This window comes from Pseudopipra pipra, chromosome 17, assembly GCF_036250125.1.
Source record: "Pseudopipra pipra isolate bDixPip1 chromosome 17, bDixPip1.hap1, whole genome shotgun sequence".
Classification (NCBI taxonomy): Eukaryota; Metazoa; Chordata; class Aves; order Passeriformes; family Pipridae; genus Pseudopipra; species Pseudopipra pipra.
Window position 1 is genome coordinate 1311669 of NC_087565.1, and position 25880 is coordinate 1337548.

The 25880-nt window shown below is 55.2% G+C and overlaps 1 protein-coding gene across 5 annotated transcripts in view; it reads left to right on the forward strand.

The window, feature by feature from the left end:
• PLCG1 (phospholipase C gamma 1) overlaps positions 1-25880 on the forward strand; it is a 41201-nt gene that overhangs the window by 13166 nt on the left and 2155 nt on the right. For 2 of the 5 annotated variants that reach the window (XM_064673603.1, XM_064673605.1), the window contains exons 2-29: positions 4017-4169; positions 4533-4626; positions 5144-5191; positions 9671-9755; positions 10780-10863; positions 11036-11058; positions 12124-12196; positions 13154-13255; positions 13968-14086; positions 14843-14928; positions 15239-15359; positions 15777-15945; positions 16345-16467; positions 17372-17473; positions 17695-17882; positions 18171-18371; positions 18800-18919; positions 19227-19407; positions 19704-19781; positions 20235-20338; positions 20585-20681; positions 20806-20878; positions 21125-21282; positions 21798-21894; positions 22354-22578; positions 23458-23606; positions 25358-25472; positions 25664-25825. In XM_064673603.1, coding sequence (XP_064529673.1) covers positions 4017-4169; positions 4533-4626; positions 5144-5191; positions 9671-9755; positions 10780-10863; positions 11036-11058; positions 12124-12196; positions 13154-13255; positions 13968-14086; positions 14843-14928; positions 15239-15359; positions 15777-15945; positions 16345-16467; positions 17372-17473; positions 17695-17882; positions 18171-18371; positions 18800-18919; positions 19227-19407; positions 19704-19781; positions 20235-20338; positions 20585-20681; positions 20806-20878; positions 21125-21282; positions 21798-21894; positions 22354-22578; positions 23458-23606; positions 25358-25472; positions 25664-25825 — 3330 coding nt within the window. Of the gene's footprint in view, positions 1-3808; positions 3886-4016; positions 4170-4532; positions 4627-5143; positions 5192-9670; positions 9756-10779; positions 10864-11035; positions 11059-12123; positions 12197-13153; positions 13256-13967; positions 14087-14842; positions 14929-15238; positions 15360-15776; positions 15946-16344; positions 16468-17371; positions 17474-17694; positions 17883-18170; positions 18372-18799; positions 18920-19226; positions 19408-19703; positions 19782-20234; positions 20339-20584; positions 20682-20805; positions 20879-21124; positions 21283-21797; positions 21895-22353; positions 22579-23457; positions 23607-25357; positions 25473-25663; positions 25826-25880 lie in introns of those variants that run through there. The other 3 variants (XM_064673604.1, XM_064673606.1, XM_064673607.1) reach the window with 2 other exon arrangements.

The window sequence follows — 25880 nt, forward strand, 5'->3', positions numbered from 1 at the left end:
GGGGCTGTGCGGGGCTGGGGCTGTGCGGGGCTGGGGCTGTGCGGGGATAGTTTGTGCGGGGATAGTTTGTGCGGGGATAGTTTGTGCGGGGATAGTTTGTGCGGGGATAGTTTGTGCAGGGATGGGGCTGTGCGGGGCTGGGGCTGTGCGGGGATAGTTTGTGCGGGGATAGTTTGTGCGGGGATAGTTTGTGCGGGGCTGGGGCTGTGCGGGGCTGGGGCTGTGCGGGGACGAACCCGGGGCTCGCCCGCAGCGTGGGGCAGGCGGAAGGGGCTCGCTGAGCAGCGAAGGGCAGGCGAGGGCTCCAGGCTGGGAGGTGCTGAGGGCTCTGGCCCCCGTCCAGAGAAGCACTTAGTGCTCGCTCCCCCTCACCGGGGAGTTCTGGTCGGGCTGTTCTTGCCGAGCGGTGTTGGGTTGCAGAGCCGGGTGGGAGCCGAGCACAGCGGGCAGGGCTGCCCGGAGAAGGGGCACTGGAATCCTGCTCCAGGCTCCCGCAGCTCCTGATACCCACTGCTGCCTGAATGTGCGTTTCGGGGGGACTTCCACTGCAATATTAAGAGGGATAAGGTGCTACTTTATTCTTCATGCTTTTGCATAATAGGTTTTTCTTATTTTTTACTCACATGCACATATGTGTCTTTTTCCTCTTTCTCCCCGGGGGCCTGACCTCCCAGTGCCCCTTCCAGTGATGGGAAGCCCTGGTTGTGCTCAGTGGGATCCACAATGTTAAATAGCAGGAAGACTCTTTTTTTAACCTCTTTTTCTTTGCCAGAATGAGTAGGTTGGAGGCTTTTCCGCTGCCCTGGGGCAGGATCAGACCATGTCAGCCCGCTGAGGTCAGGCTGGGCTGGCAGTGACCATGTGGCTGTCACATATACCCAGCAATACCTGTGGAGGGGATGGGTGTTTGCTTGGAGGCTGTCCCCAGTAAACCCCTCCTGGAAGGTAATCTGGCTAAGTTTCCTTTTTGACAGCTTTTTCTTTAAATGTTTTTATTTAATCAGTTTTACATCTTTCCAAAAATCCTCTGGAGGTGGTGATTTTGCAACCCTCAGAGCCTGTTCCAGGGTGTCCTTATCCTTCATGTTACAACACCCTATCCATCAGCGGGTAAATGAGGCTTGGATGAAGTTTCAGTTTTAAATGACTTAAAGGGTGGATCTGGTTTTCATGTAACCAGAGGGTAATTTGGTGGGGTTTTTTTCTTACATGGCGAGGGAGGTGGATCTGGGGTCAGCTTTTTCTTTCTGATGCAACCCTCTCCCACTAAAAGGAAGGCTCTTTGCCCAGAAATGTGACTGTGTCCCTTTTTTTTTAGTGCTGGAGGCAAGGGGAGGGCCAGGCTGTTTCTGCTGGCAGTGGGCTGGGGGGAGGTTTGGGAGGCTGTTGTACAGAGCCTGGTTGTAGAGCCACAGCACAGCTCAGTGTGCAGCGTGGAACCCTGTGGGGAGCTCAGGCCATCTCGTGGGTTCCGCTGCCTCCTTCCTGGAGCTGCTCCTGCCTCCAGCCTGGGAGGGCTGGAGGACAGCCAGCTCGCTCCAGCCCTCCCATCTCATCAGCTGCTCCTCTGTCCCTGCTTGCTGCTGGTTCCTACTCTGGGACATCCAGCCCTGCCAGGCTGCAGCAGGTTCATATTCCCTTAGAGAGCTTCCCTCTGCCACTGCCATTGCTGTGGGACCAAGTTCTTCCTCTCTTGCCATGTCCTGTATGGGATGAAGACATGTTAGTATCTTCTGTCTCCCACAGCATGCTCTGGGAGAGAGCAGTTTGGGAAGGAGGAGATGTTGCTGACCTTGGTGACAAGGGACTTGTCTTCGGGTGGATCATCCCGGATTACCTGCCCTTGTTCCCCTTCCCAGGCATTGTGTGGCCTGTGGGGCTGGAGCCCCATCTGATGCTCATCCCCATGTCTTTGACCACATCCTTAGTGGGCCTTTCCCAGCAAGGACCCGGGGTGCAGAGCCATGGTGGGACACGTGGGCCGTGTCACGGAGCCCACCCACCCCTCACCGGGGAGCTCGTGGTGCTGAGGGTGCACCTCTGAGACCTGGGCTATAGCGAGTGCCTCCAGCCCTCCTTCCCCTCTGCACAGGGGCTCCCGGTCCTGTGCTGGCAGAGGGAGGACCTGCAGCAGGATGGAGGCTGGGACCAGTGCAGGGAAGCATCATTTCAGCACGTGCTTGTTGGGGATGGTGGCATTTGTGCTTGCTGTGCTTCCTGCTCAGAGTCACTTCCTTCCACACTGCCAGGGGGCCAGGAGGGTGTTTGAGTCAGTGCTGCTCTGTGGTGAGAAGAGGGCTGCACAAACCAAACCTGAACCACCTTCCCCCAGCACACACAGGCATGTCTGGTAGGACGAGAGAGATGAACAAGCAGCTGCAGGCGTGCGTGGGCTGCAGGTTTCTGCCCCGCTCCCTCTGAGTGCACGATCCCTGCGGAGGCTGCCCTTCGCCCCAGGAATTCCCTGCGTGCTTCTGTCCTTGATAAGCACCTCACTTGCTCCAGGGCTCTCTCCATTGGGTGGATTTTAGGTATGCACTTTGTAATAACAGCTTTGTCTTACTAACCCGCCGGTGCTCCATGCACTGAGGTGAGCACAGAGCATGGCACCTTCCTCCATTTGAGTTATTCCCTGGTAAACTACCATGAAAACCCATCTGCCAGTTCCTTCCCATTGCATTGGTCAAGCCCTGTATCCTCTAAAGATAGGATTAGCCTTCAGTCCCACTGTGCATGTCCTGGATACAAAGACCTGGACAGTGATAGGGGTTTTTAAGGGCTGAAATAACCTGCTGGGAGCATAAGGACGTGAACAGAGGCAGGTTATGGCAGGGCATGCTAATGTTTGAGTTTTCAGCCTGCTTCTCTCCAAAGGGTAGGTGATTCCTTAAAAAGTTCCACCCTTGCTTATTTTAGGAAGCTTGTCTGTCCTCCATTTGCAGCCCCAAGGAACTGCTCTTGTCATGAGCTGGCGAGCTTTGGAGGGTTGTTGGATTCATAGAATATCCTGAGTTGGAAGGGACCCACAAGGATCAAGTTCAGCTCCTGGGTTTGCACAGGACACCCCCAAAATCTATCAGTGTTCAGTCTAGATATGTCCTGTGTCAGGCAATGAGCAGGCTGCCATCATCTCCAGATGCACACCCACACTGCTGTGCACTCCTGCCAAGAGAGGATCCCATGTTCCTCGTGCCTTATAAGTCCTCCCAGAGTCAATTCCTGTGTCTGCCTTGCTGTGGGGTTTGGAGAGAGCATCATCTCTCATGATGCAGTTTAGTGCTGTCGTGGCTGCTGCGGGTGATGAGCTGGTCACATTTCTGCCTAGTTTTAAACTGCAGGAAATTGAAATGAAAGGCGAGTCGATCCACAGTGAGTGCAGTAAGTGGAGTTTAATTGGGATGAATTACATGCCAGGTTTGCAGTAATCTCCGTCTCACATTGCTCAGAAGCATCATCTGCTTTGGAAACGTGACTCAGAAATGTTGTTATTTGATTCCCACGAGCATTTAAGAAACTATTTTTCCAGGAAGCAAAGGTTTTTGGGTTTGGATTGGGTTTGGTTTTTTTTTTTGGTTTTTTTTTGCCTCCTTGCTGCTGTTGTTTTCTCTTTGTTCTCTGGCAATGTGAGTCCTTTCCCAGAATTTCCTCTGGGGAGGGAGGCTGTGAAATGCTCCCTTACCAGTGTCTCTTCAGCTCCTTCTTCTTGCTTGGCTTTAGCGCTCCAGGCATTAACAGCTGCCCCTTGCTGGGGATCCCCGTGAGGGAGACATGCAGCCATTTTGGGGAACACAGAGGTAAATAGGGGGGTGGTGGCTGGGGAAACTTCCTTGGGAAGCGGTAGGAAGGGGCTGTGCTTACCCATGAGCAGCAAGGGAGACGTGCAAGGTGAGTGGGAAGATCTCCGTGCTGCTTTGGAAGGTTGAGGAGCAAGCTGGGGCTCCTGAAGACCACTTTTATCTTCCATGGGAATTTCAAACTGTTTGCTGAACCCCCCTTTCGTTTTCCCTTTCTCACAGTGGATATTCGTGAAATCAAAGAGATTCGTCCAGGAAAAAACTCGCGTGATTTTGACCGGTACCAGGAGGATCCGTGTTTCCGACCAGACCAGTCTCACTGCTTCGTGGTCCTCTATGGCACAGAATTCCGGCTGAAGACCCTCAGCCTCCAAGGTAAAGCACTTGTGGCCCCAGGGTCGTGCCAGGACAGGGTTGGTTGGGCGCCTCAGCACCACCAGACCCAACAGCTTCAGTGCCTGGGGACAGAGATAACCCATCCTTGGGAACTGAAGGAGGATGGAGCGTGATGTGCAGGGGCAAGAGGTCCAGCCAGCCATGTACATCCCATGGGAGGGGAGCGGGAGCTTGGCAGGGATTGGAGCTGGCCAGAGCATCTGCATGGCAGGGAAATGTTATCAGAAAGGGGATGAAGGAAGGAATAGGGAATATAAGGTGCTGAGAATATTCCCAAGAGGTTTGTGTTGGTGATCAGCCTCTGTGTCCCTTCCTCCCACTTCTCCTTTGCACTTTCCACAGCTACTTCTGAGGATGAGGTCAATATGTGGATCAAGGGGCTGAACTGGCTGGTGGCAGACACTCTGAGGGCACCCACCCCCCTGCAGATTGAAAGGTGAGGAAAGCCTGTCCTTGTCCTGCTCTTGTTTTCTTTTTTCCCTTTTCTGTCTGTTTTGACAGAGAAAGATGAGCACAGTGACATCTCATTCCCTCTCTGAGCCTGACGCTTCTGCCTCTGCACTCGAGAGGCTTCATCCTGTTGATCCCAGAGTTTGATCTCACGTTTGTCAGGGAAAAGGAGCTTTACCATGAAACTGATGTTTGGTGTGAGCAGCCTGTATTATCTGTAGCAGTTCAGTGCAGAGGCACGTGGAACAGAACCCCTTTGGTTTTTGTCTTATCCGTGGGCTCACTTTCAGGCAGAGACATTTTTAAAGGGGGGCAGGTTGCTCGCACGGAAACAGGGTTGGCTGCCTCTGGAAGGGAGTGGAGCCAGGTTCTCTGGTGGGAAGGAGGGCTGTGGGAATGGATGGTGTGGCATTGAGCACCTTCCAGAGACAGCAGCAAACCACCCAGGCTGGTTGCTGGGGAGCTGTGGCTCAGTGTGTGCCTGTTTGTGCCTTCCTGCTCAGGTGGCTCCGGAAGCAGTTCTACTCGCTGGATCGCAACCGGGAAGACAGGTAAGGAGAGAGGAACTTGTAACCACCTTCGTGGAAGGGTTTAAGCTGGAAGAGTTTGACTTTGACTTAAAACCCCAGCCTTTGGTTGGATTTTTTGTTGGGTTCTTTAGGCTTTTAATATTCATATCCAAGGAACATTAATCCAAGTCCCATTACTTCCCCAGCTGACCTTCACTGAATTAAAAAAGCATAAAAGAGCTGTCTTGTTTCCCTGACCTATTTCCCAGCTGTGTAGACTCAGTAACACCTTGAGAGCCCAGAGCTGTGAAATGCCTTCCCCCCAGCTTCCCAAGGAAGCAGACATCAAAGAGGCAAGAGGCAGTTTGGGGCACCCCATGAGGACTGAACTGGGTTGGGCTTATTACCCTACAACCTCTTTGTTTTATTCTCCTTCTCTGAGGTCCATGAGGCCACGGATCATCCCACTGCTAGGCTGGTGGGCTGCAGCAGGGCCACTGCTTGGGGAGTTCTTGGGTGAATGCTTAGTGATGTCCTAGCAGGTAAAATGTCATGCTTGAACCTGCCATGAGGAGATAAGGGAGGAGAATTGGGTCATGATTCATCACGAGGAGATAAGGGAAGGGACATTTCCCTGTCAGGGAGGTGAGTTCCATGCCAGTTTTCCTGTCCACATGCTGCCTGCCAGCCTCCTCTTCCTGAGGTGCTGTTATTTGCCTCCTTTCATCCCTGGGACAGGCTTTTCCCCTGTGATGTTTACTGAGCACATTAACCTTTCAGCATTGATTTCCGTGTTAATGTGCTCCCCTGGGGCAGGGAGATTCCTCCAGTCCTGCTCCGGAGAGGGCAGTGCTGGAGACATCACTCACACACAGCTCCTGCCCCGGGCTGTGGTGGAGCACGTGGGTCCCACCTGCCCTCTTTCCATGCCCTGGGCATCGGGCAGATCCCTGGGCTCTGGAGCATCCTCTGCTTTGTCCTTGCTGTGTCCCTTCCAGGACAGCCAGACAGCCCTGCTGCCAGGCTGCCAGGGGTTAAATCCAGCCTGTCCAGGAGCAGAGCAGGAGTGTGTTGCCTGGGGAAAATCCCACTGCACTGGACATTTTTGCCTTTGCAGTGATTTATCCTGTGGCGTGACGAGAGCACCACTGGGTGCACAGGGATTTAGCGGAGGAGGGATAAGTCCTTGCAGAGGCAGAAAGGGAAGGAGAGGAGCTTTAATCTGTTGCAGCTGCTCTGCATATGCCACACACCTTTCCAGTCCAGGCTGGGGTTGTATATGCAGTGCACTGTATTTCAGTGGTGACAGGGCACGGTATTTCCTAATCCAGCTATGGAGAGCACTGGGGCAGGTGCAGGGGTGTCTGCATGGGGGGTTTGGAGGATGAGAACAGGAAAAATGGAAGTACTCAGGCCTCCTTCTCCTCTGTTTATGCAGTAAAACTGATGAAATGGCATCCCAACAGGACAAACAGAGATTGCATGTCCAGATCCGTCTGCCCGAGGCAGAGCTGACAGCCAGCCTGTTGCATCTCTCTTGTTTTTCAGAATATCATCTTTCTATTGGAATTTAGAATTAAGGCAGCAAAATCCAATATATTCCTTACCTGTCAACCATGGGGAGAGCTTTCAGTGCAAAATGGTTAATTAGGAGAGCTGCTGCTCCAGCCCAGGCAGCAAGAGGAACAAAACAGCAACACAGGGGGAACGCAGAAAGATTTGGGGTCTTCCCATATTACAAACATTCTACAAGCATCCATGTGTTTTCTGCAAGGTAAAGGCAGCAGTTATGGAACATACACGTCTCTTGGATTAAATCTTTGCCCTTATGAGGCATTTCAGCATTAAATTTAGTGTTGCTGAGCATTTTGCTTTTGCTTCTCAGCCTGGAGATGGGTTTTCAAAGGGAACACTGAGATCTGGGGGGAGGTTTTTTTGTTGGTTTTTTTTTTGTTTGTTTGTTTTTATTTACAAAAAACCACTTCTTTTGCAAACCATCCCTGATCCTTTCCAGAACAGGCAGGTTTTTGGCAGCTGAAGAAATCATTCCCAGCCCTGGTGTGCCCTGTGCCCCAGCCTCCTGTGCCGGAGCCTTTCCCTCTCCTTTCCGCCTCCCCGGCTGGTGCCGGGACATCCCTTCCAGCACGCCGGCAGATGTTGGCTGTTTTCACTGGCTGCTGGGCCTTTGGGTATTTGTTTTTCCAAGGGAGGTTAGGTGGAAAGAGGAGGATAACAGGATGCTGGGGTTTTTTTCCTAACTGCTGCCAAAGAGGCTGTTTCACCTCTGGCCAGGAGAGCTGCCCATGGCTGGGAGCAGTGTTACAGCACTGGGGGCTGGCAGGGGAATGTTTCCATCCCCTGTGAGAGGACTGAATTGGTCCTTTGGCCTGTTTGTCATGAAACCTTAGAAAACTTCCGTAGAAAAAATTAGTTTGTTTATTTGGTTTTTACTTTCTAGTCTGAAAATACTACCGAGCTGTTTATCCAAGGTCTCCAGCACTTTAACGTGATTAATAACACACGGTAAATAAAATCCTTCCGTACCCTGTCCTCCTTCCGAAGCTGAGAGGAAAATGTTGGTCACAGCTTTGACAGGGCTTGCTCTTGTCACATCAACGAGCAGTGCCTTGGTCCAGCATATGCTGTGAGGCAGCTCAGAATCACCAGAGCATGAGTGCTGGCTCCAGCGGGTCTCCAGCCCGATTCCTACTGCTGGTCCTGCTGTTCCAGCCCCTCCTGCTCTTTTTCCATGAGCTTTTTTGCAGTGCCAGGCTCTCACCGAGGAGGGATTGCTGTTGGATGGCCATGGGGACTCTGGGCGTCCTGTCAGGGGTCCCATGGCAGCTGTTACATGCTGTGTCCTTGACATGAGAGGGCATCTCTCACTGCACTCCTGGCTCAATTCCCTGTCACCTGGGACCCCACGGCTGGGACCCCCTGCCCTTGGGATCACACAGCACCCTCCCTGCACCCTCCCTGCACATCCCGTGGATGCTGGGTGTGCTGGAGGGGGCAAGGGCAGACTCCCCTCCCCAGGACACTCCCCCTGAGCCCCCGGGGTAACTTCACCTGCTGGGGCAGGGGGAGGTGCAGGGGAGAGAGCAGAGCTGCTGCCCATGCTGAGTGTGTGTCACTGGCTGTGCAGCCTGTACAGCTGGGGCAGAAGGAGAGGCTGGGGCCATGTGTCAGCTTTTTTTTTTTTTCTCTTTCTTTCCCTGTCCTGCCAGTGAGTGGCAGGTCACTGCCCGCTCCTTGGCCGGCTGGGTGCTGGCTGTGGGCATGCACGGGAGCTGGGCCAGGTCCTGCCCTGGCCGTGTGTGTGTCCTGGTCCCCAGCTCAGAGCCCAGGAACAAGGGCTCTCTGTGTCCCACTGGCTGCCAGGCCCTCGGCTCTGCAGCGCCTGACACCAGCCGGTTTATCCCTCTCCTCCTTCCTGTGGCGTTGGAGATCACCCCATTTCCTGGGAAGAGTGTGAAAGAGATGTGGTTCACAGGGTGAAGGACATCTCCTCTGGTACAGCCAGGGAAACCCAAACCATAAGGATTTCCAGGGTCAGACCTGCCCTATGTTTTGCAGGATGGGGGAGCATCCTTTAGAATCCTGGGCTCCCACACGCTCCGTGGGGGGCAAAAGCAGCATCTGCAGTTGCAGGGGTGGACTCCCAGGACTTACTTTTAAGGCAGAGGTTGCCAGAAAATGATTGCACACAGACCTCTCAGCTTCTTAAATCCTGCAGATGGAAGGCATCTACATTTTTTCTCGCTGCAGGGCCATTGCCCCATCTGGAGAACAGCTCCAGAGCAGGCAGGGGCAGCCTAGGGCTGTTTGCTGCCTGTCTCTGCCCGCCTGGGTGCAGGATCCTGCTCAGGGCTGGCACTGGAGCTCTCCCTGGTCCAGGAACCGGCACATTTGGTGTGAAGGGCCTCAGGGGGAGGACAGCCATGCTGGCTGCTCCGTGCCAGCAGCATGTGTGGCTGGGAGAACACAGCTGGGCACGACGTGGCAGTGCTGTGCCTGTGGCTGTGCACTGGAAATGGCTCTTTTCCTCTTAGGATAAAATTAGCTGAATCCAAACCACTTACAGAGCCTGCCCTCCTTCAGCAGGCCAGGGATTGGGTTTTGGAAGGGAATTGGTCACTCAGCATCCACGCTGGGGGCAGATACTTGAAAAATGCTTCTTCCTGGTTGTTCTCCTAAAGCAGTGCTGCTGTGTGTCACCGTGGCTCGAGTGGGCTGAGGGCACTGGGACTCACCCTGCAGGGTCAGGAGCTTGTAGGAGTGGTATTTGCTGTTTTCACTGTCATGCAGACATCTCTCTCTGCTTCCCTGTGTGCTCCCCAGTGTTCTGCCTTTGGTCCCAACCTCGGCATCCCTCTGGGGTCACACATCCATTCTTGTGCGTCACAGCCAGTGCCCCTTTGGGCATGGCTGCTCTGTTTGTGTGGTGTCCCAGCTCCAGGATGAGACCCCTCCATCCCAGACCTCCTGAACACGTTTCTCCTCTTTTCCCTGCTGAGCCAGGATCTCTGCCAAGGATCTGAAGAACATGCTGTCTCAGGTCAACTACCGGGTGCCCAACATGAGGTTCCTGCGGGAGAGACTCACAGTGAGTGTGTGACCCCTCAGCTCTGGGGACCCCCAGCAGCCTGTTACCCACCTTTGTGCAAACCCTGGTGGTGGTTAAACTCCCAGGGCATGTTTGCATATTGCAGAGCCTCCCAGCCTTTCCTGGGAGGGCCCCCACCCACGGTGGTGACTGAAGAGGTGCCAGCTCTCACTGGGTGCCGCACCCTGGCCCATTTGTGGCCAGCACCCTCTCTTTACCCCACCCTGCCTCCCACACTCCCCACATTGCTCCTGGCTCTGGTTGTGGGCTTGGTGCTGGTGGGGTAAAGCACAGGAGACCAGCTACTGGGTCCTGCATCCTGCATCTTGCAACCCACTGCCAGGGAGTGATGCTCTGCCAGCATCACTGCAGGCCCAGGGGTGGAGGGTCATCTCACCATGACCACCATGGAACTCTGAGGCCAAAGAGTGGTGTATCCAAAGGAGAGCACACGCTCTGGGTCATGCAGTTTTCAGACATTTCAGGTGCTCTTGGCAAACAGAAGGTTAAATTATCCTTTGGAAACCATTCAAGTAAGTGGTGATGCTTTTCTCAGCATAGTGATGCCTTTGTATGGCTGAGCTTGGGGAACTGTGGCACTCGTTTTAGGATGTGCCCGTGTCCTGGCCCCAGCAGAGGTCATGGAATCAGAATTGTTAAGGTTGGAAAAGACCTCTAATATTGAGTCCAACCATTACCCAGCACTGCCAGGTCCACCACTAAACCATGTCCACAAGTGCTGCATCCACATGCTTGTTGAACCCTTCGAGAGGTGGTGACTCCACCATTGCCCTGGGCAGCCTGTTCCAATACCTGACCACTATTTCCATAAATTTTTCATAATATCCAGTCTAAACCTGGCACAACTTGAGGCCATTGTGTGGGAGGCAAAGTCTGGACAGGTTTTGGCCTTTTCCTTCTCCTTTTTTCTGCATGAATCCTGGTGGAATGAGACACTCCTCAGGCCATGCACAGTTGCCTGTGGCTCTTGTAAAAACTCTGCTGTTTGTTTTTTTTGCCTCAGGATGTGGAGCAGAGGAACGGGGACATCACATATGGGCAGTTTGCACAGCTCTACCGCAGCCTGATGTTCAGCGCCCAGAAAACGGTGAGAGCTGAATTCCCCAAGGGTGGAAAGGGGAAGGAAAGACCTTATTTGTTACTGGGCATTCCCTCTTAATTGTCTTTTTAACCTTGCTGCTGTTGAGGTGAGCTCTTGTGTCTGGGGAGTGAAGAAGTTACTGAGTGCAAACCTAATGTTTGTGCTCTTTCTTTTGCAGATGGATGTCCCATTCCTGGAAAGGTGGATAATTCTTTGTATTTGCTGGGGAAGGGGCTGGGGTTTTTTCTCCATATCATGCTTTGGTGCCTGCAGCAGCATGTTGGGATGAGACATGCTGCACTCCTCCTGCCACCACGCTGCCTGTGGGTTTGTGCTCTGAACAAGCATCTTTGCTGTAGACACTTCAGCTCGGGGCAGTGAGGGCTCTTCCTCCCAGACATCCCCCTGAGATGCAGCTCAGGTCAGTTGATTGATGTGATCAGATCTGGAGCCATCTCCCAGGGGTTGTCCTCGTGGTGGCTGCAGAGCCCTGGCTCCCCAGGCAGTGCCTCTGGTGCCATCGCCAGCTGTGCCCTCTGCACACCTCAGCCGTGATAAAAAGAGTTTGAATTTAGACCCAGGAGCTAAAGAGTGACAGACTTATTAACTTGTTCAGGTAATTCTCAATGGTTTCCTTCCTTTTTTTCCTTTAACCATAGAAAAGAGTTGGCAGGACCCTCAGCAGACCATCTGGCTCACCCCTTTGCCCAGGGCAGCCAGCACTGCCCAGTCCACTTTGGGGTTTTGTGATGTTAGTGCCCAGCATGGCCCTTGGCTGTCCATTGTGGCTTGGTGCACTCATGGACCAGTCTTTTGAGATAATCAGCTACAAACCATTCCTCCTTAATTCCCTGTACCTTGCCTCCCTGAGTCCACACTTCCATGTCTGTCCTGTCTGCAATCACCCCTAGACTGCCCTGCACCTATTCAGTTCTTTTCACTTGTGTACAGACCCTCAATTTTTATTTTTTTTTGTACCTCTGATGATTTTTGCTGCCCTTTGCCAGAGTTTCATGTTGTTGTGCCCTTGGCAGTGTGAATCCTGGACTGTTCCTGGAGCAGTCCCTGGCTCTGAGATATGGATATATGATCTCAGTTGCTCCATGTTTGCTGTCATGGTCTCCTTGACTCTCTGCCCATCCTGCTCTGCTCCTGCAGCCTGCTTGCTCGGGGCACATCTGGCTGCACGTGCCGTGGAGGTGGCAGATGGCATCTCACGTGGTGTGCTGTGTGAGTGACTGAAGCTTCTCTCTCTTTGCTTGTCAGGGGTGGAGAAAGGTCTGAGCACTTCAGGGTGTCACTGCTGGAGCTGCAGAAGTTCTTGCTGGAGTACCAGAGGGTGAGCTCAACAAAGGCCGTGGGGGGGAACTGTGGGGTGGGCACCAGTATCAGTGTGGATCCAGTGTTCCATGGGTAACCTTGCTGTGGAGCTGGGGTGATTTGATTCTGGGGTGCTCTGCCTGGCATGACCTCAACCTGAGCACATCCTTCCTGGAGCAGGAGGTGTTGCAGGGGGAGCACTGGGGAGGGCAAACCTGTCCTCAGCCAGGCACCCTGGTCAGAGAAGGAACCAAAAGATCTGGGAGGAGCAGAGGTCCTGGGAGGAAGGAACTGGTCACTGGAGATTTACCCAGTCCCTGTGACCTCAGCTGGTTACTGAAGGTTTGGAGCAGCCAAAAAGTCCTGTCCATCCTGGCTGCTCAGAAGTTGTCAGCAGCACCTGGATTCAGTCACTGACCTTTCCATTTCAAAGTGACTGTGGGTTGTTCAGCCAGCACAGCGTGCACAGACACAGAGGCAGTGTGTTTGTGGGCTGCACAGACCCCTTGGCTCTTGCTGGGCTCCCACCTCACTGCTGGTCTCCTCCAGGAGGGCAGGTGGGGGAGTGTGAGGCCTCCTGCTCTGTGCCCCACCGCTGCCTCTCTGCAGCCAGCAGGGAGTTACCCAGGGGGAGATGTGGTGTTCCCATGGCTGACGAAAGAAACGCAGGGAGAGGGAGCCAAAGGAAGCCGGGTTGGCTTCTGCTGCCGAGGGAGGAGGGAGGGCAGATGTGTGTGAAGGAGCTGTCGGAGAGGAAAATGCACAGCACTGAGAAAATGAATCCCACAGAAGTAGGGCAGACTTGCTCACTCTGTGCTCTCCAGCATTTGTGCTGACAGTTGAGTTCCTGGCAGAGATGGTCTTGCATCAAAAACCACCTCCTTAATGGTTAAAGCTTCTTGCTGGATGAGCTGCACGTGGTTTTGAATAGTACTTTCTGAAATGGCTTCTTTTATGTCTCTCCCGGGGTTTGCAGGAGCTCTGGGCTGCAGATACCCTTCAGGTACAGGAATTCATGTTCAACTTTCTGAGAGACCCTTTGAGGGAGATTGATGAGCCTTATTTCACCCTGGACGAAGTAAGACACCTTGAATGTGGTGTGTGTGGAGTGGGGTGACACAGGGGGTGGCATCCCTGGTGCAGAGTGTGCTGTGGTGGGACAGCTCTGCTGTCTGTGCTGTGAGTGGTGGTGCTGGAAGGATCACAGCTCCTGTGAGCTGCCTGGCCCTGTGAGATGGACGTGGTGGGTCACTGTGTTACACAAGAGCTGGTTGACAAAGAGAGTGACTTCTGGGCTCTCTTTTTGTGCCAAGTGTGTGCAGCTGGGAGTACTCATCAGGCAGTTCATCTGGGGGAGGAGAGGGGCTGCATTTGGCTTAATGCTGCTTTGGGGCATGTCAGGATTTTTTTCAAAGCAAGAAGAGCTGAAAACAAAATAATAAAAACAACTAGAGATGACAATGTCACTGGCACTCTGGACCAAGCCAAGGTCCCTTGACCCACATGGCCTTAGTGAGCTACTGCCAGCCATGTGAGATGTAAGAAATAAATGCAGAGCAACTCATTCGTCTGTAGTTGGGTCAAAGGATTTGGCACACAGATGTCTGGCACAGCTCAGAGGGCAGGTGGCCATGCCCAGGCTGTGGTTACTCTGGCTCAGGTAGCCTGGGTGCTGTGTGGGTGGCCCCTGGTCAGTCTGTGCCTCTGGCACAGGGTGGGAGGTGTGTGAAGCTGAACCACAGCACCGGCCCCTCCACATCATTAACACCCTTCTGTTTCTTCCTGAGCAGTTTCTCACCTTCCTGTTTTCCAAAGAGAACAGCATCTGGAACTCACAACTGGACATGGTGTGTCTGGAGAACATGAACAACCCCCTCTCCCATTACTGGATCTCCTCCTCACACAACACGTAAGGACTGGGGGAGGGCTCTCTCCACCCAGCTGCTCCCAGCAGCCTTTTCCCATGCCAGGGGGAGATTCTCCTGATTTTGCCTCATCCCAGCAATGGGTCAAGTAGACTTCCAAACAGTGGTCAGTACATTAGAGACCTTCCTCTTGGTGCCTCAATTTTCCCTGTGTTGTTTAACCATAAATGTTTTGCTCAGACATTGTTCACAGCACACATCTGCACAGACCTTCAGGTGCCTTCACATCCTGAGCTGTCACTCTGGTAATTCCTCACCATTAGCAATGGCATCTTCCCTAGCCTCTCAGGACAGATGTGGTAAAACCTGTCGGGCTGAATTTGGCCATTTTCCTTCTCTGCTGCTGGAAGAATTTTGCAGGAATTGCTTTCTGTGCAGACAGGCTCTGTGTGTGCTCCCTGTTCATGGGGTGCAGTGGCAGCCCCTTAGCCCACACGTAAAGGACCAAGAGCCTAAGCCAGCTGAGCAGCACTGAGGGCAGGCAGTGAGCTCCTGTCTGCCTGCAGGAGCTGGTCTAACCCTGCTCTTGGGCTCTTTGTGGCACCAGTGCTGATAGGAGACAGCAGTAGGGCTGGGCTCAGAGCAGTGCTGGCAGCCCTTGCCGGTGGGACAGAGCCGAGCCCCTGCCCTGGGGAGGTGGCAGCTGTGGGAACGCTGCTCTGCCCTTCCCTGCAGGGCAGAGGCAGGTCCAGGATGGCCCAGTGGTGTGGCTGTGCTGATGTGTTTGTGTCCCCTGGCAGGTACCTGACGGGGGATCAGTTCTCGAGCGAGTCCTCGCTGGAGGCGTACGCGCGCTGCCTGCGCATGGGCTGCCGCTGCATCGAACGTGAGTGCTGCCCCTCCTCCTGCCTCCGTCCTTGGGACAGCTTGTGGTCGGGAAAGGCTTTGCACAGAAGGCAGAGCTGCTGGTTGACGTGCCACTGGCAACATTATCTCCGTGATGTGCAGAAAGGGCTGAGGTCGTTTGCTTTGTGGGGCGTGCCTGAGCTTTTGGTTCCTGGGGAGGATCTGGCCTTTCACCTCCTCTATTGCCACCTAATGCATTTTCCAGCAGTGCTTAGTTCAGTCCATCTCATGTCCGTGTCCTGCCTGTATTGCAGCCTTTGGGCTGAGTTTCCCCCGTGGGTCTCTTTCAGTGGATTGCTGGGACGGTCCCGATGGCATGCCCGTCATCTACCACGGACACACCTTAACCACCAAGATCAAGTTCTCCGACGTCTTGGTCACTATCAAGGAGCATGCCTTTGTCACCTCCGAGTGAGTACAGCAGGACCTCAGCTGGCAGAGCAGAGAGAATGTAGAGCCAGGGTTGTAGTAAAGGGAAGCCCACCTTTATCCAGAGATCCAGCACAAGGCCTGGCATTTGGTGGGAAAAAAATCATCTCGTGTCCCCCAGCCAAAGGGAGATTTTTCCTGGAAGAACTTGTGGGAGGGAGGGCTTTGGGTAAACCCGGGTAGTTTTCCAGTCCTTCTCCACCCTGTGCCCTGCCAGCAGTGGTGGGACACGTTCCTGAAGGGTGGTTACATTACACTGGGTGCTCAAGACAACAGAGAGCACTGTTGATGAGAGCTGCTCCTGGAGGGCACAGAGACCAGGTTTCGAAACAGAGCTCAGAAGTCCTTGGTTCCATCCAGAGCCCGTGGTGGCTCTGATGACTGTTCTCCTTCTCCCAGTTTCCCTGTCATTCTGTCCATCGAGGACCACTGCAGCATTGCTCAGCAGAGGAACATGGCTCAGAATTTCAAGAAAGTCTTTGGGGACATGCTCTTGACCAAACCAGTCGATATTTCTGCTGATGGCCTTCCCTCTCCAAACCAGCTCAAGAGGAAGATTCTCATCAAGGTGAACCCCTGTCCCCAGCAAGGCTCATAAGTGAAAGAATGAGGGCAGAATGGGGGGAGGGTGTGGGACCTGCCTCTGGAAGGGAGTGGTTGTCAGTACAGGGTTGGAAGTGGAGAGCTGATGCTCAAACCAGCTGGAGACAGAGCTCTCTTGCTTCAGAGGAGCAGCTGGGTGCTGCCTTTCTGGAGAGCGTGGGGGATGTTGGTATTTCTGCTGCAGGAGTCATTTCTGGGAAGAAAGGGTAGGACTTTACTGCCATTCAATGATCTCTGTGGCATAGATCTTGATCCTTTTAGTCTGGAGGAACCCATTGCAGCAGGGCTGTTCACCAGAAAATGCAAGCTGCTTTTTGGATGCTTGTTCCCCTCGGGGTGCCTGACCTGCTCTCTTGTCCCACAGCACAAGAAGCTGGCAGAGGGCAGTGCTTATGAGGAGCTGCCCACGTCCGTGATGTATTCAGAGAATGACATCAGCAACTCCATCAAGAACGGGATCCTCTACCTGGAAGACCCCATAAATCACGTATGTCTCTGCTGCTGTCACCGTGTCCCTGCTCTGGGGGCTCCATAAATGGTGTCATGGCTCCATCGTGTGCTGTGTGTGCTGGAAGGAAGGGGTGTGGTGCAAGTGACCAAAGAAGCTCTTGGTCTCTCTGGTTTCTCAGGCATCCCTGAAGGCTGGGGGAGTTCTGTGCTGGCTCTCTCCTGTGCTCTTCCCTAGGCATCTCCTGTGGGCCCTTGCTAGAGGCAGAAGGCTGAGCTAGAGGGAGCTCTGGGCCAAGGTACTGCAGCCTGTGATCTGTGCTGCAGGAAGTTCTGGTGATGGCTGTGCTTCCAGCCCTGCCTCCTACCAAGTGCCTGCACTCCTGACACACCTAAACAAGCATTCTGCTTTGTAAAACACTGATCACTCATTTACTGTGTGCATTTACTTAACACAGCCCACTTCTTCAGCAGCATTGCTTTGCTGAGGGTCTGTCATGCAAAACCACCTGCTACCAAAACAGATTTTTTGGGAAAAGGGGAAAGTGCAACGGTAAATCCACATAAAATCCCTGCCATCCTCATCTCTGATAGCCACTGTGCTGAGTCCATGCAGAGGGGTTTTTTTGCATTGATTTGCTTTTGATTTGGTCATCACCTTTTAATACGTGCTGGGGTGTTTGCAGTGTGATCTGCAGTCGCTTTGTATGTAAGACCTGTCACGTGCTGGGTTTTTGCTACTGATAAATCTGTGCTTCAGATCTGGGGGATGTCTTGGAAGCTCCTGTGACTCACTGGAATCGGTGTTGCTGGTGACTGTCCTTCACAAACCTGATCACCCCTCCCTGCTTGTGCTGGTCAGGGAGAGACAATCCCATGGATGGGTGGTGGGCCAGCTCAGTGCTTCCTTGGGGGTCTCTTTGCCAGAGTTTGTTTCTTTGCAGGAGTGGAACCCTCATTACTTTGTGCTGACCAGCAGCAAGATCTATTACTCTGGGGAGACAACCAGTGACCAAGGAAACGAGGATGAGGAAGAGCAGAAGGAGGTGAGGGCTCTCCTGTGTGGCAGTGAGTTGTTCCCGTAAGGAAAGGACCTGACTGCCCCAGGGGCTGAGCATTACCACTGCCAGCTGCCTTCAGGGGGAGATCCTGTGCTGGGAACGATGGGAGCTGCTTCAGAAACTCCCTGGTCCTGGTTGGTAGACCCCTGAGCAGACTCCAGCACCACAACTCAGTAACCCAAGGTGGTGGGTTTTCCCCCTTCCAGGTGAGCAACAGCACCGAGCTTCACTCCACAGAGAAGTGGTTCCACGGGAAGCTGGGAGCGGGCCGTGACGGGCGGCACATCGCGGAGCGGCTGCTCACCGAGTACTGCATCGAGACGGGGGCCCCCGACGGCTCCTTCCTCGTCAGGGAGAGCGAGACCTTTGTTGGGGACTACACCCTCTCCTTCTGGTGAGGCCCTGGCTGCCCCGTGCCGCTCCAGGGGTAGTTTCCTCTCGGTGCTGTGTTCAGTGGTGGGGTCCCGTTCCCTGGTGGTCTGTGAGCAGGTTTCTCCCCTTTTTCTGAGCCCCAGCACCATGTCAGCTCCCTGTCCTGGTGCAGAAGGGTCAAGTCCTTTGGGATCCTTAGGCAATCACTCTCCTGTGGGGCAGGAATTCTGTCTCAGGCTGTTGCTGTGCCTGAGGCAGGTGCAGAATCTCTCTGTGGACAACCCTGGCTTACCCCCTCCCTCTTGCACAGGCGCAACGGGAAGGTGCAGCACTGCCGGATCCACTCGCGGCAGGATGCCGGCAGCCCCAAGTTCTTCCTGACGGACAACCTGGTGTTTGACAGCCTCTACGACCTCATCACCCACTACCAGGGGGTGCCACTGAGGTGCAACGAGTTTGAGATGAGGCTGACAGAGCCGGTGCCACAGACCAATGCCCATGAGAGCAAAGAGTAAGTGTGTGTTTAGGGAGGGGAAGTTGTGTCCATTGGATTGCTGGGACCCTAGGGGAAACCCTCCCAGATCTCTCCTCAGCCATTCCCCTCTTGCGGGGACTTTCTGGTCCTCCCTTTCTCCCCGTGGAGCTCTGTCACAGCAGCCGTGCTGGCCAGCTCTGTTGTGCATGGAGCTAATTGTTGTGGAGTCTCAGTGCAAAGCAGAGGTACTGGGCTTGGTTGGGATGCCCTCACCCATGCCACGCATCACCGAAGGGCTCTGCCCCATTCCAGTGTCATGGATAGGATGTTCTCTGCTCCCTGTCCTCCTTTTGAGGATTCAGGCAGCCTTTTAGGGGCTGAGGGGAAGGCGTGTTCCATGGCAGAGTTGTGGGATGAGCTGGATGTGTGGAGGCCTGTGCAGAGTGACGTGTCTCTCCTGACAGGTGGTACCACGCCAACCTCACCCGGGCCCAGGCCGAGCACATGCTGATGCGGGTGCCCCGCGACGGAGCCTTCCTGGTGCGCAAGAGGAGCGAGCCCAGCTCCTATGCCATCTCCTTCAGGTGTGTCCCTGGGGAGGGGTGACGGGCGCGGGAGGTGTGGCCGGGATGCTGTGGTGGGTGGGAGAGCTGGACAGAGGCCATCAGCCAGACATGAGCCTTCCCAGAGCTCCTCTTGTTCCCATGTGGCCATGGATAAGTCCTGTAGCCCCCTGAGAGCCCTTAGGGCCCTGCTCCTCCTCCCATCCTCCGATGGAAGATGACTTTGCTCAGCCGTCAGCCCTGGGGCGCCTTTTCCTCGGGCGTCTTTATTTTGGCAGAGACTTTCTCGTGCCAGGTGCCAAGTGGCTTCTCTCTTTCCTCCTTCCAGGGCAGAAGGGAAGATCAAGCACTGCCGGGTGCAGCAGGAGGGCCAGACTGTGCTGCTGGGCAACTCTGAGTTCGAGAGCCTGGTGGACTTGATCAGCTACTACGAGAAGCACCCGCTGTACCGCAAGATGAAGCTGCGGTACCCCATCAACGAGGAGACGCTGGAGAAGATCGGCACCGCGGTGAGCGTGGCAGCCACTGGGAGAGCTCAGCCACACAGTGATGGACAGGTCGTTTCTGAGCTGGTGCCTTGGTGTGTGAGCCATCCCTGTGCTCCACAGCCCTCACCTCTTGGGGCTTTGTGCCGCTTACTGGCACTGCCCCTCGGAGCCAGGCTGGCAGGGAGTGTGGGCTTGGGCTGCTGTTTGCCACGTGCAGCATCATCTTCAGTCTTGTGGCTTCCCTGGGGTGCTCTCCCTCCCTGCCCCAAGGCAGGGGACCTGTCACTGCTGTAACCACTGTCCCTTTGCTTCCACAGGAGCCGGACTACGGAGCCCTGTATGAGGGACGCCACCCCGGGTTCTATGTGGAAGCCAACCCCATGCCCACCTTCAAGGTATGCTATGACTGCTTGGGATGGGACAACCTGCAAGGCCTGAGGGTTGGCAAGTGTCTCTGTGTTTCATTTTCCAAGAGCTGGGTTATTTTGCACGCTCATTTTTAGACTATGAGGGGAGAAATGCTGGAGGTTGAACCTGCAGATTTCCAGGCTGGGCTGCCTCTTATTCTGAGCTCTCCGAATTCAATCCATCAGTGGCTGTGGGGTAAAGGAAAGTGCTTGTGTGGGGCCATACCAGATTTATGAGCTCTACTTTGGTGTAAATGGGGCCTTGATTTGTTCTGCAGGGTGTCAGTAGGGGCTGGCAGCAGGGCTGGATGCTGCCTGCACACAAGGTGCCTCACAGCCCCCCCAGCAAACACATCTGTGGTGGGAGGTGATCTCATCCTGTGGGCTTGTTGTCCGTGTGTCCTTCCCCTGCCCAGCCTCATGGGACTCTCCTCCTTGCAGTGTGCAGTCAAAGCCCTGTTCGACTACAAGGCCCAGCGGGAGGACGAGCTCACCTTCACCAAAAATGCCATCATCCAGAATGTGGAGAAACAGGAAGGAGGCTGGTGAGTGGGGGCTGAGCCTCCCTTTTCCCTCAGGGATGTGGTCAAACCTTGCTGTCACCATCTATACAAAGGTGTGTCCTCTCCAGGAGTGGGTCTGTCTGGGGATTGCCCACAAGCTGCACAGTCCCAAAGTCTCAGGAACCCTAAAAGCAGATAATGGAGGAACTGTCTGCCCCCCTGACCCCCACTCAGGATGCTCTGGGGTCCCATGGCAGGTGCTGATGCTGCCCCTTCCTTCCCTTCCAGGTGGAGAGGAGATTATGGTGGCAAGAAGCAGCTGTGGTTCCCTTCCAACTATGTGGAGGAAATCACCAGTCCCAGTAGCCTGGAGCCAGAGCGGGAGGTATGTCCATGAGTGGGGCAAGGAGGGCTGGTGCCCCTCGAGCTTGGCTGCTCTGCCCAGCACCATGCCCAGCACCATGCCCAGCACCATGCCCAGCACCATCCTGCCTGTGCTTCCTTCCCAGCAGCAGCTGGATGAGAACAGCCCCCTGGGAGACCTGCTCGGAGGTGTCCTGGACGTGCCTTCGTGCCAGATCGGTGAGTGCCAGGGAGAGAGCATTACAAAGGCCCCTTGAGGCTTCTCAGCCCCCTGGGGATACACTCTGCATCCTCACCTGTCACTTCCTGGGCTCCAGTGACCAGAAATGGGACCTTCTTGTAGCTGAAGAGTCCTGGGTCAGCCCTGAGCCCCTGCGTCTGTCCTCTCCCTTCCTCCCTCTGCTCTGTGAAGGGCTTGGCTCAGCAGCTGCTGTGACCTTGCCCTGTGCCCCTGTCCCCACGCAGCCATCCGCCCCGAGGGGAAGAACAACCGGCTCTTCGTGTTCTCCATCAGCATGTCCTCGGTGTCGCGCCTGTCCCTCGACGTGGCGGCCGACACGCACGAGGACCTGCTGGACTGGGTGAAGAAGATCCGGGAGGCAGCTCAGACAGCTGATGCACGGGTGAGCCTGCAGAGACGTCTCCCTGCCAAGTGCTGGGTTTTCCAGGAGCTGAGGAGCAGGCAGAGGCTGGCGGGGGGGTGGTGAGGTGGCAGTGTGTGATGGATGGCAGAGCAGTGACAGAGATGACAAAGGCAGAGCAATCTTTGACAATATGGTGAGGGGTGGTGGCCGTGTGCTATGGCTTGAGAGGTTCAGGCTGGATATCTGGGAAGATCAGACAACTGGGAGGGTGCTGAAGTCTTGGGAGGTGGGGGATCTCCATCCATGGAGGGTGGCAAGGCCACAGCTGCCCTGCCCTGCCCTGCCCTGCTCCAGGCAGGAGGCAGGACCCACCAAGGGCCCTTCCCATGGGGGTTTTGTGGTGTCCCCCAGTGCTGACCTGGCAGACCTGCTAGTGGTTCCCACAGCATGAGCAGGAACAGCCACACCAAGCAGTGTGGGTCAGTTTATGAGCTGGGTTGTCCAACACCACTGCTCCTACCTGGCCTGACACCTCTGTCACCCTCTCTTGGCAGCTCTCTGAAGGGAAGATGATGGAGAGGAGGAAGAAAATTGCCCTGGAGCTTTCTGAGCTGGTGGTCTACTGCCGACCTGTGCCCTTCGATGAAGAGAGTGAGCATCTGCCGGGCTGGGGCCACCACAGGCACTCACTGTGGCATCACCCACCCCGTGGTGTGCCCCGAGGGGCTGCTTTGGCTAGATCTCAGCAGAGGCCAGGTGTCCAAGGTGTCCAAAGCACCAGTTTGCCTTGGAGCTCTGGAAACATCCTTTTGCAGAGGGTGGAAGTTCTGTTCCCCATCCCTCTGTTGCTCATATCTGTCACCACCCAGAACAGCTGCTGATGGAGTGGGGTTGGGGAGCATTGTGCCTGATCACCAAGAGCTGTGTCAGTGCTTTCAGCCATTGGTGTTAGGCCCCTGGAAAACACTCCCCAGGTCAGAGTAGGGTCTGCACTGCTGTGGTGTCTGAGCCAGGGGTGGGAGGATGGTGTCAGGAAGGAGCCAGTCAGGGTGCTTGAAATGTCTGAAAAGGGAGTGTTCTTCTGGCTTACACAGTGCTGTCTCCTCCCAGAGATCGGCACAGAGAGGGCCTGTTACCGAGATATGTCCTCCTTCCCTGAGACCAAGGCGGAAAAGTACGTCAACAAGATCAAAGGCAAGAAGTTCCTGCAGTACAACCGCCTGCAGCTCTCCCGCATCTACCCCAAGGGCCAGCGCCTCGACTCCTCCAACTACGACCCCCTGCCCATGTGGATCTGTGGCAGCCAGCTGGTAGCACTCAACTTCCAGACCCCAGGTGAGGGCAGCAGGCAGGGGAGGTGGGTGGGTTCCTGGGGTGCCCGGTATCTCCTCTGAGCCACCTGCCTGCACCCCTGCTAACCTGCTCCTGGCAAATGGGAGGTCTAGGAGGGGCTCTGGGTCTAGGAGGGGCTCTGCAGGCAACAAGACCCAGTGTTCATGTCCAGGCACGTGGTTGCTGCAGGGGAAATGTGCTCCTGAGGGCTGGATTGACCCAGGGAGCTGGGCTGATCCTGAGGGTTGTGCCACGAGAGCAAGATGAGATGGAGAGGAGGCAGGGAGTTTTCCCAGGTCCCTGGTGACAAGGAGGGCAGGCAGGGAAGGTGCCAAAGGGGATGGTGCAGCCCCAGCTTTGGGACTCCAGCTGGTTGCAGGGTTAGACACCAGCTGGATGCATGGTCTGGGTCCAGCTGGCTGCTCCTCTTGCCTTTCCCCAGCTTCCATTCCTGCTCCTGCCGTGCAGTCCAACCTTCCTCTTTCCCTGGCCCTTGCCAAGCCCTGCTGTGAGCCTGTTCAGCTCACCCACACACCAGCAAATGACCTGCCTCTTTTTTCCTGCTGGCTTTTTCATTCCTTTTGTGAATTCAAGCATCTCACAGGGTGGTTTGGCAAACACTAGAGTCAGCACAGGGAAAGCTGAAGGGAGAGGGAGGAAAAGGAGGAGGTGACCCATGGAACACTGGGTAGTTGGGCAGATCCTGCATAAGAAGATCACCCCATGTCCCCAACACGTGCACAGGCTGCAGTGAGGTTGTGGAGCACAGGATGGGCCAGGTCCCCTTGCCAAGGGCTTCCTGTGAGGGACCAGTAATCCAAGTGATCCAGCTCGTGAAAAGGGCCTCTTCCATCTCCTCCATCTCCCGCCTGTGCTCTCCAGACAAGCCCATGCAGATGAATCAGGCCTTGTTCATGTCCAGTGGCCAGTGTGGGTACGTCCTGCAGCCAACCAACATGCGAGATGACATCTTTGACCCCTTTGACAAGGGCACGCTGCGAGGCATCGAGCCGCTCTCCATCTCCATTGAGGTCAGTACTGCTCCCGCTGTGGGGAGGGATTCCATCCGGGTGGTTGTACCAGACTTGGGGTGATAGAATGTATTTTCTGGGTTCCTGGCTCTGCCTGCAGCTGCTTGCTCCTCACCAAACCCCTCAGCCCTTCCCTAGAGCTGTCCCACAGCACAGGCTTGGAGAGCCCTCCCTGAAGAGGGAGACCCGCGGGTGTTGCTGAGGGTACCTGGAAAGGACCATCCGGAGCATCCCTGGATGCTCCCCCGGGACCCCTCCGGCGCAGGGCCCAGTGCCAGCAGGTGGCATCCATGAGCTGCTGAGGTGGCATCCCTGTGCCCAGAGCCTGGCCGGCTCCAGCGGGATAACACAGGAGCTGTGCCTGGTCCCCTCCTTGTCACTCAGTCCCTCCGGGCTCGAGGTGTCCATGACCCCTTGGCTTGTGGCCCCTCAGGGGAAGATGCTCAAGGACAGAGCATCTTTTCACCCTGTTTTCTGTGTTGCACTGCTGGTGATGATAAGAGGAGGGGTGGCTGTGGGTGAGGGGTGCCATAGGGTGGGCTGGGGGTATTGGGTGAATCTTTTTCTTCCCGGATGGTGGTTCTGAAGCAGGGAGCTGCACCACAGGGGCTCCGCAGGGGTATTGGACAGCTTGCCAGGCAAAGCTCCTGGAGGGCTGTGCCAAAGCAGGTGGCTCTCATGTTTGGAGCAGTGGTGTCCTGTACAGGCATCCGTGGTGATCCTGGAACTGAGCTGTGGGTCAGCAGTCTTCTTTGCCAGTCCCTTCACCTCATGCAGACCTTGGGGAGGATGCAGTGGAGATCTTGCCTTTAGGTGCTCACAAGTTTCCTCTGAAGCCACCTGTTTCAGAGTGTCCCACCTAAGCCACAGTCTTCCCTATGAGGAAACCCCATCATGTCCTATCTGCACCATTGATGCCACATCCACCGTCTCCCTAAAATCCCTGGCACTGTTTCCCTTCACCACCTGTTTTCCCAGCTCTTTCCGCATCTCAGAATGCAGCTGCAATCAGCAGGTGTCAAGAGTCATTGTACCATAGCCAGTCACTGTCGCCTTTAAGAGATGGGCTCAGCCTTTTGTCCTCTAGCAAAACTGCCCATGTCCCCACCAAAGCCAGCTTTCACGGATGGAGAAGCCGTCTCGAGCCCAGCATGACTCAAAGCACATGATCCAGCGTTGGCAGCATGTCCTTCCTCTGCAACAACAGCGTGCCGACAGCACGCTGGAGCGACATATGGCCACCGGCAAGAGGGAGCTGCGCTGGCTTTCTCCTGTGAGGAAGCAGGTTGTCATTGGAGTGGGCACAGACTGTGCTATGATTAGGAGGCAGAGCAGTGATGGAGAGCAGCTCCTTTTCATCCTCACACCGAGGCAGGAGGGCCGAGAAGTTTCAGCAAAGAAGAGGGTGTCCAGCGTAGCACTCCAGACAGGGAATGGCGCTCGGCTTGGAGCCCAGTTCCAGCTTGGCAGGCTGGGGGAGGGATGCTGTGGCCCAGGCCTGGCTGTGCAGGCAGTAGGCAGGAACCTGGGGCAGTTTTTTTTATGGCTTACAGGTCAGACTGGTGATAGCAGCTTCCAGGGGTGGGAGCTGTTTCTCTCCGAGAGGCTGTGCTGGGCTGGCTGTCAGCGTCGCTTCTCTCTCCAATTAGCAGAGCCAGGGTGGCTTATTTGGAAAGGTGTCTTGGTATGCAAAGACATTTTTTTTCCCTTTGGTCCTGTCTCTTACCAAGTGTCTCCTGCTCTCTGCCCAGGTCCTGGGGGCTCGGCACCTTCCCAAAAATGGAAGAGGAATCGTTTGTCCTTTCGTGGAGGTGGAGGTGTCCGGCGCCGAGTATGACAATGCCAAGCAGAAAACCGAGATCGTGGGTGAGTGGGTTAGTGAGGGGAAGGGAGAGGGATGCACCAGCACTCCTGATCCTGCTGTGGGCCATGGGTGCTGCAGGAAAGCCTGGCCCTGGGCTGGGAGCTGCCCTTGTGCTGCCCCCAAGCTCAGCATCAGCTGTGGGGGAAGGGGGCTCAGCGGGGGCTGCCCACTGACAGCCGTGTCTCCTGAGCAGCGGACAACGGCCTGAACCCCCTCTGGACCCCGAAGCAGTTCCACTTCCAGGTCAGCAACCCTGACTTTGCCTTCCTCCGCTTTGTGGTGTACGAGGAGGACATGTTCAGCGATGAGAACTTCCTGGCTCAGGCCACCTTCCTGGTGAAAGGCTTGAAGACAGGTAAAGCACTTGGGGAAGTGGGGAGGGTGGTCATGGTGATCCTCACCAGTTCACA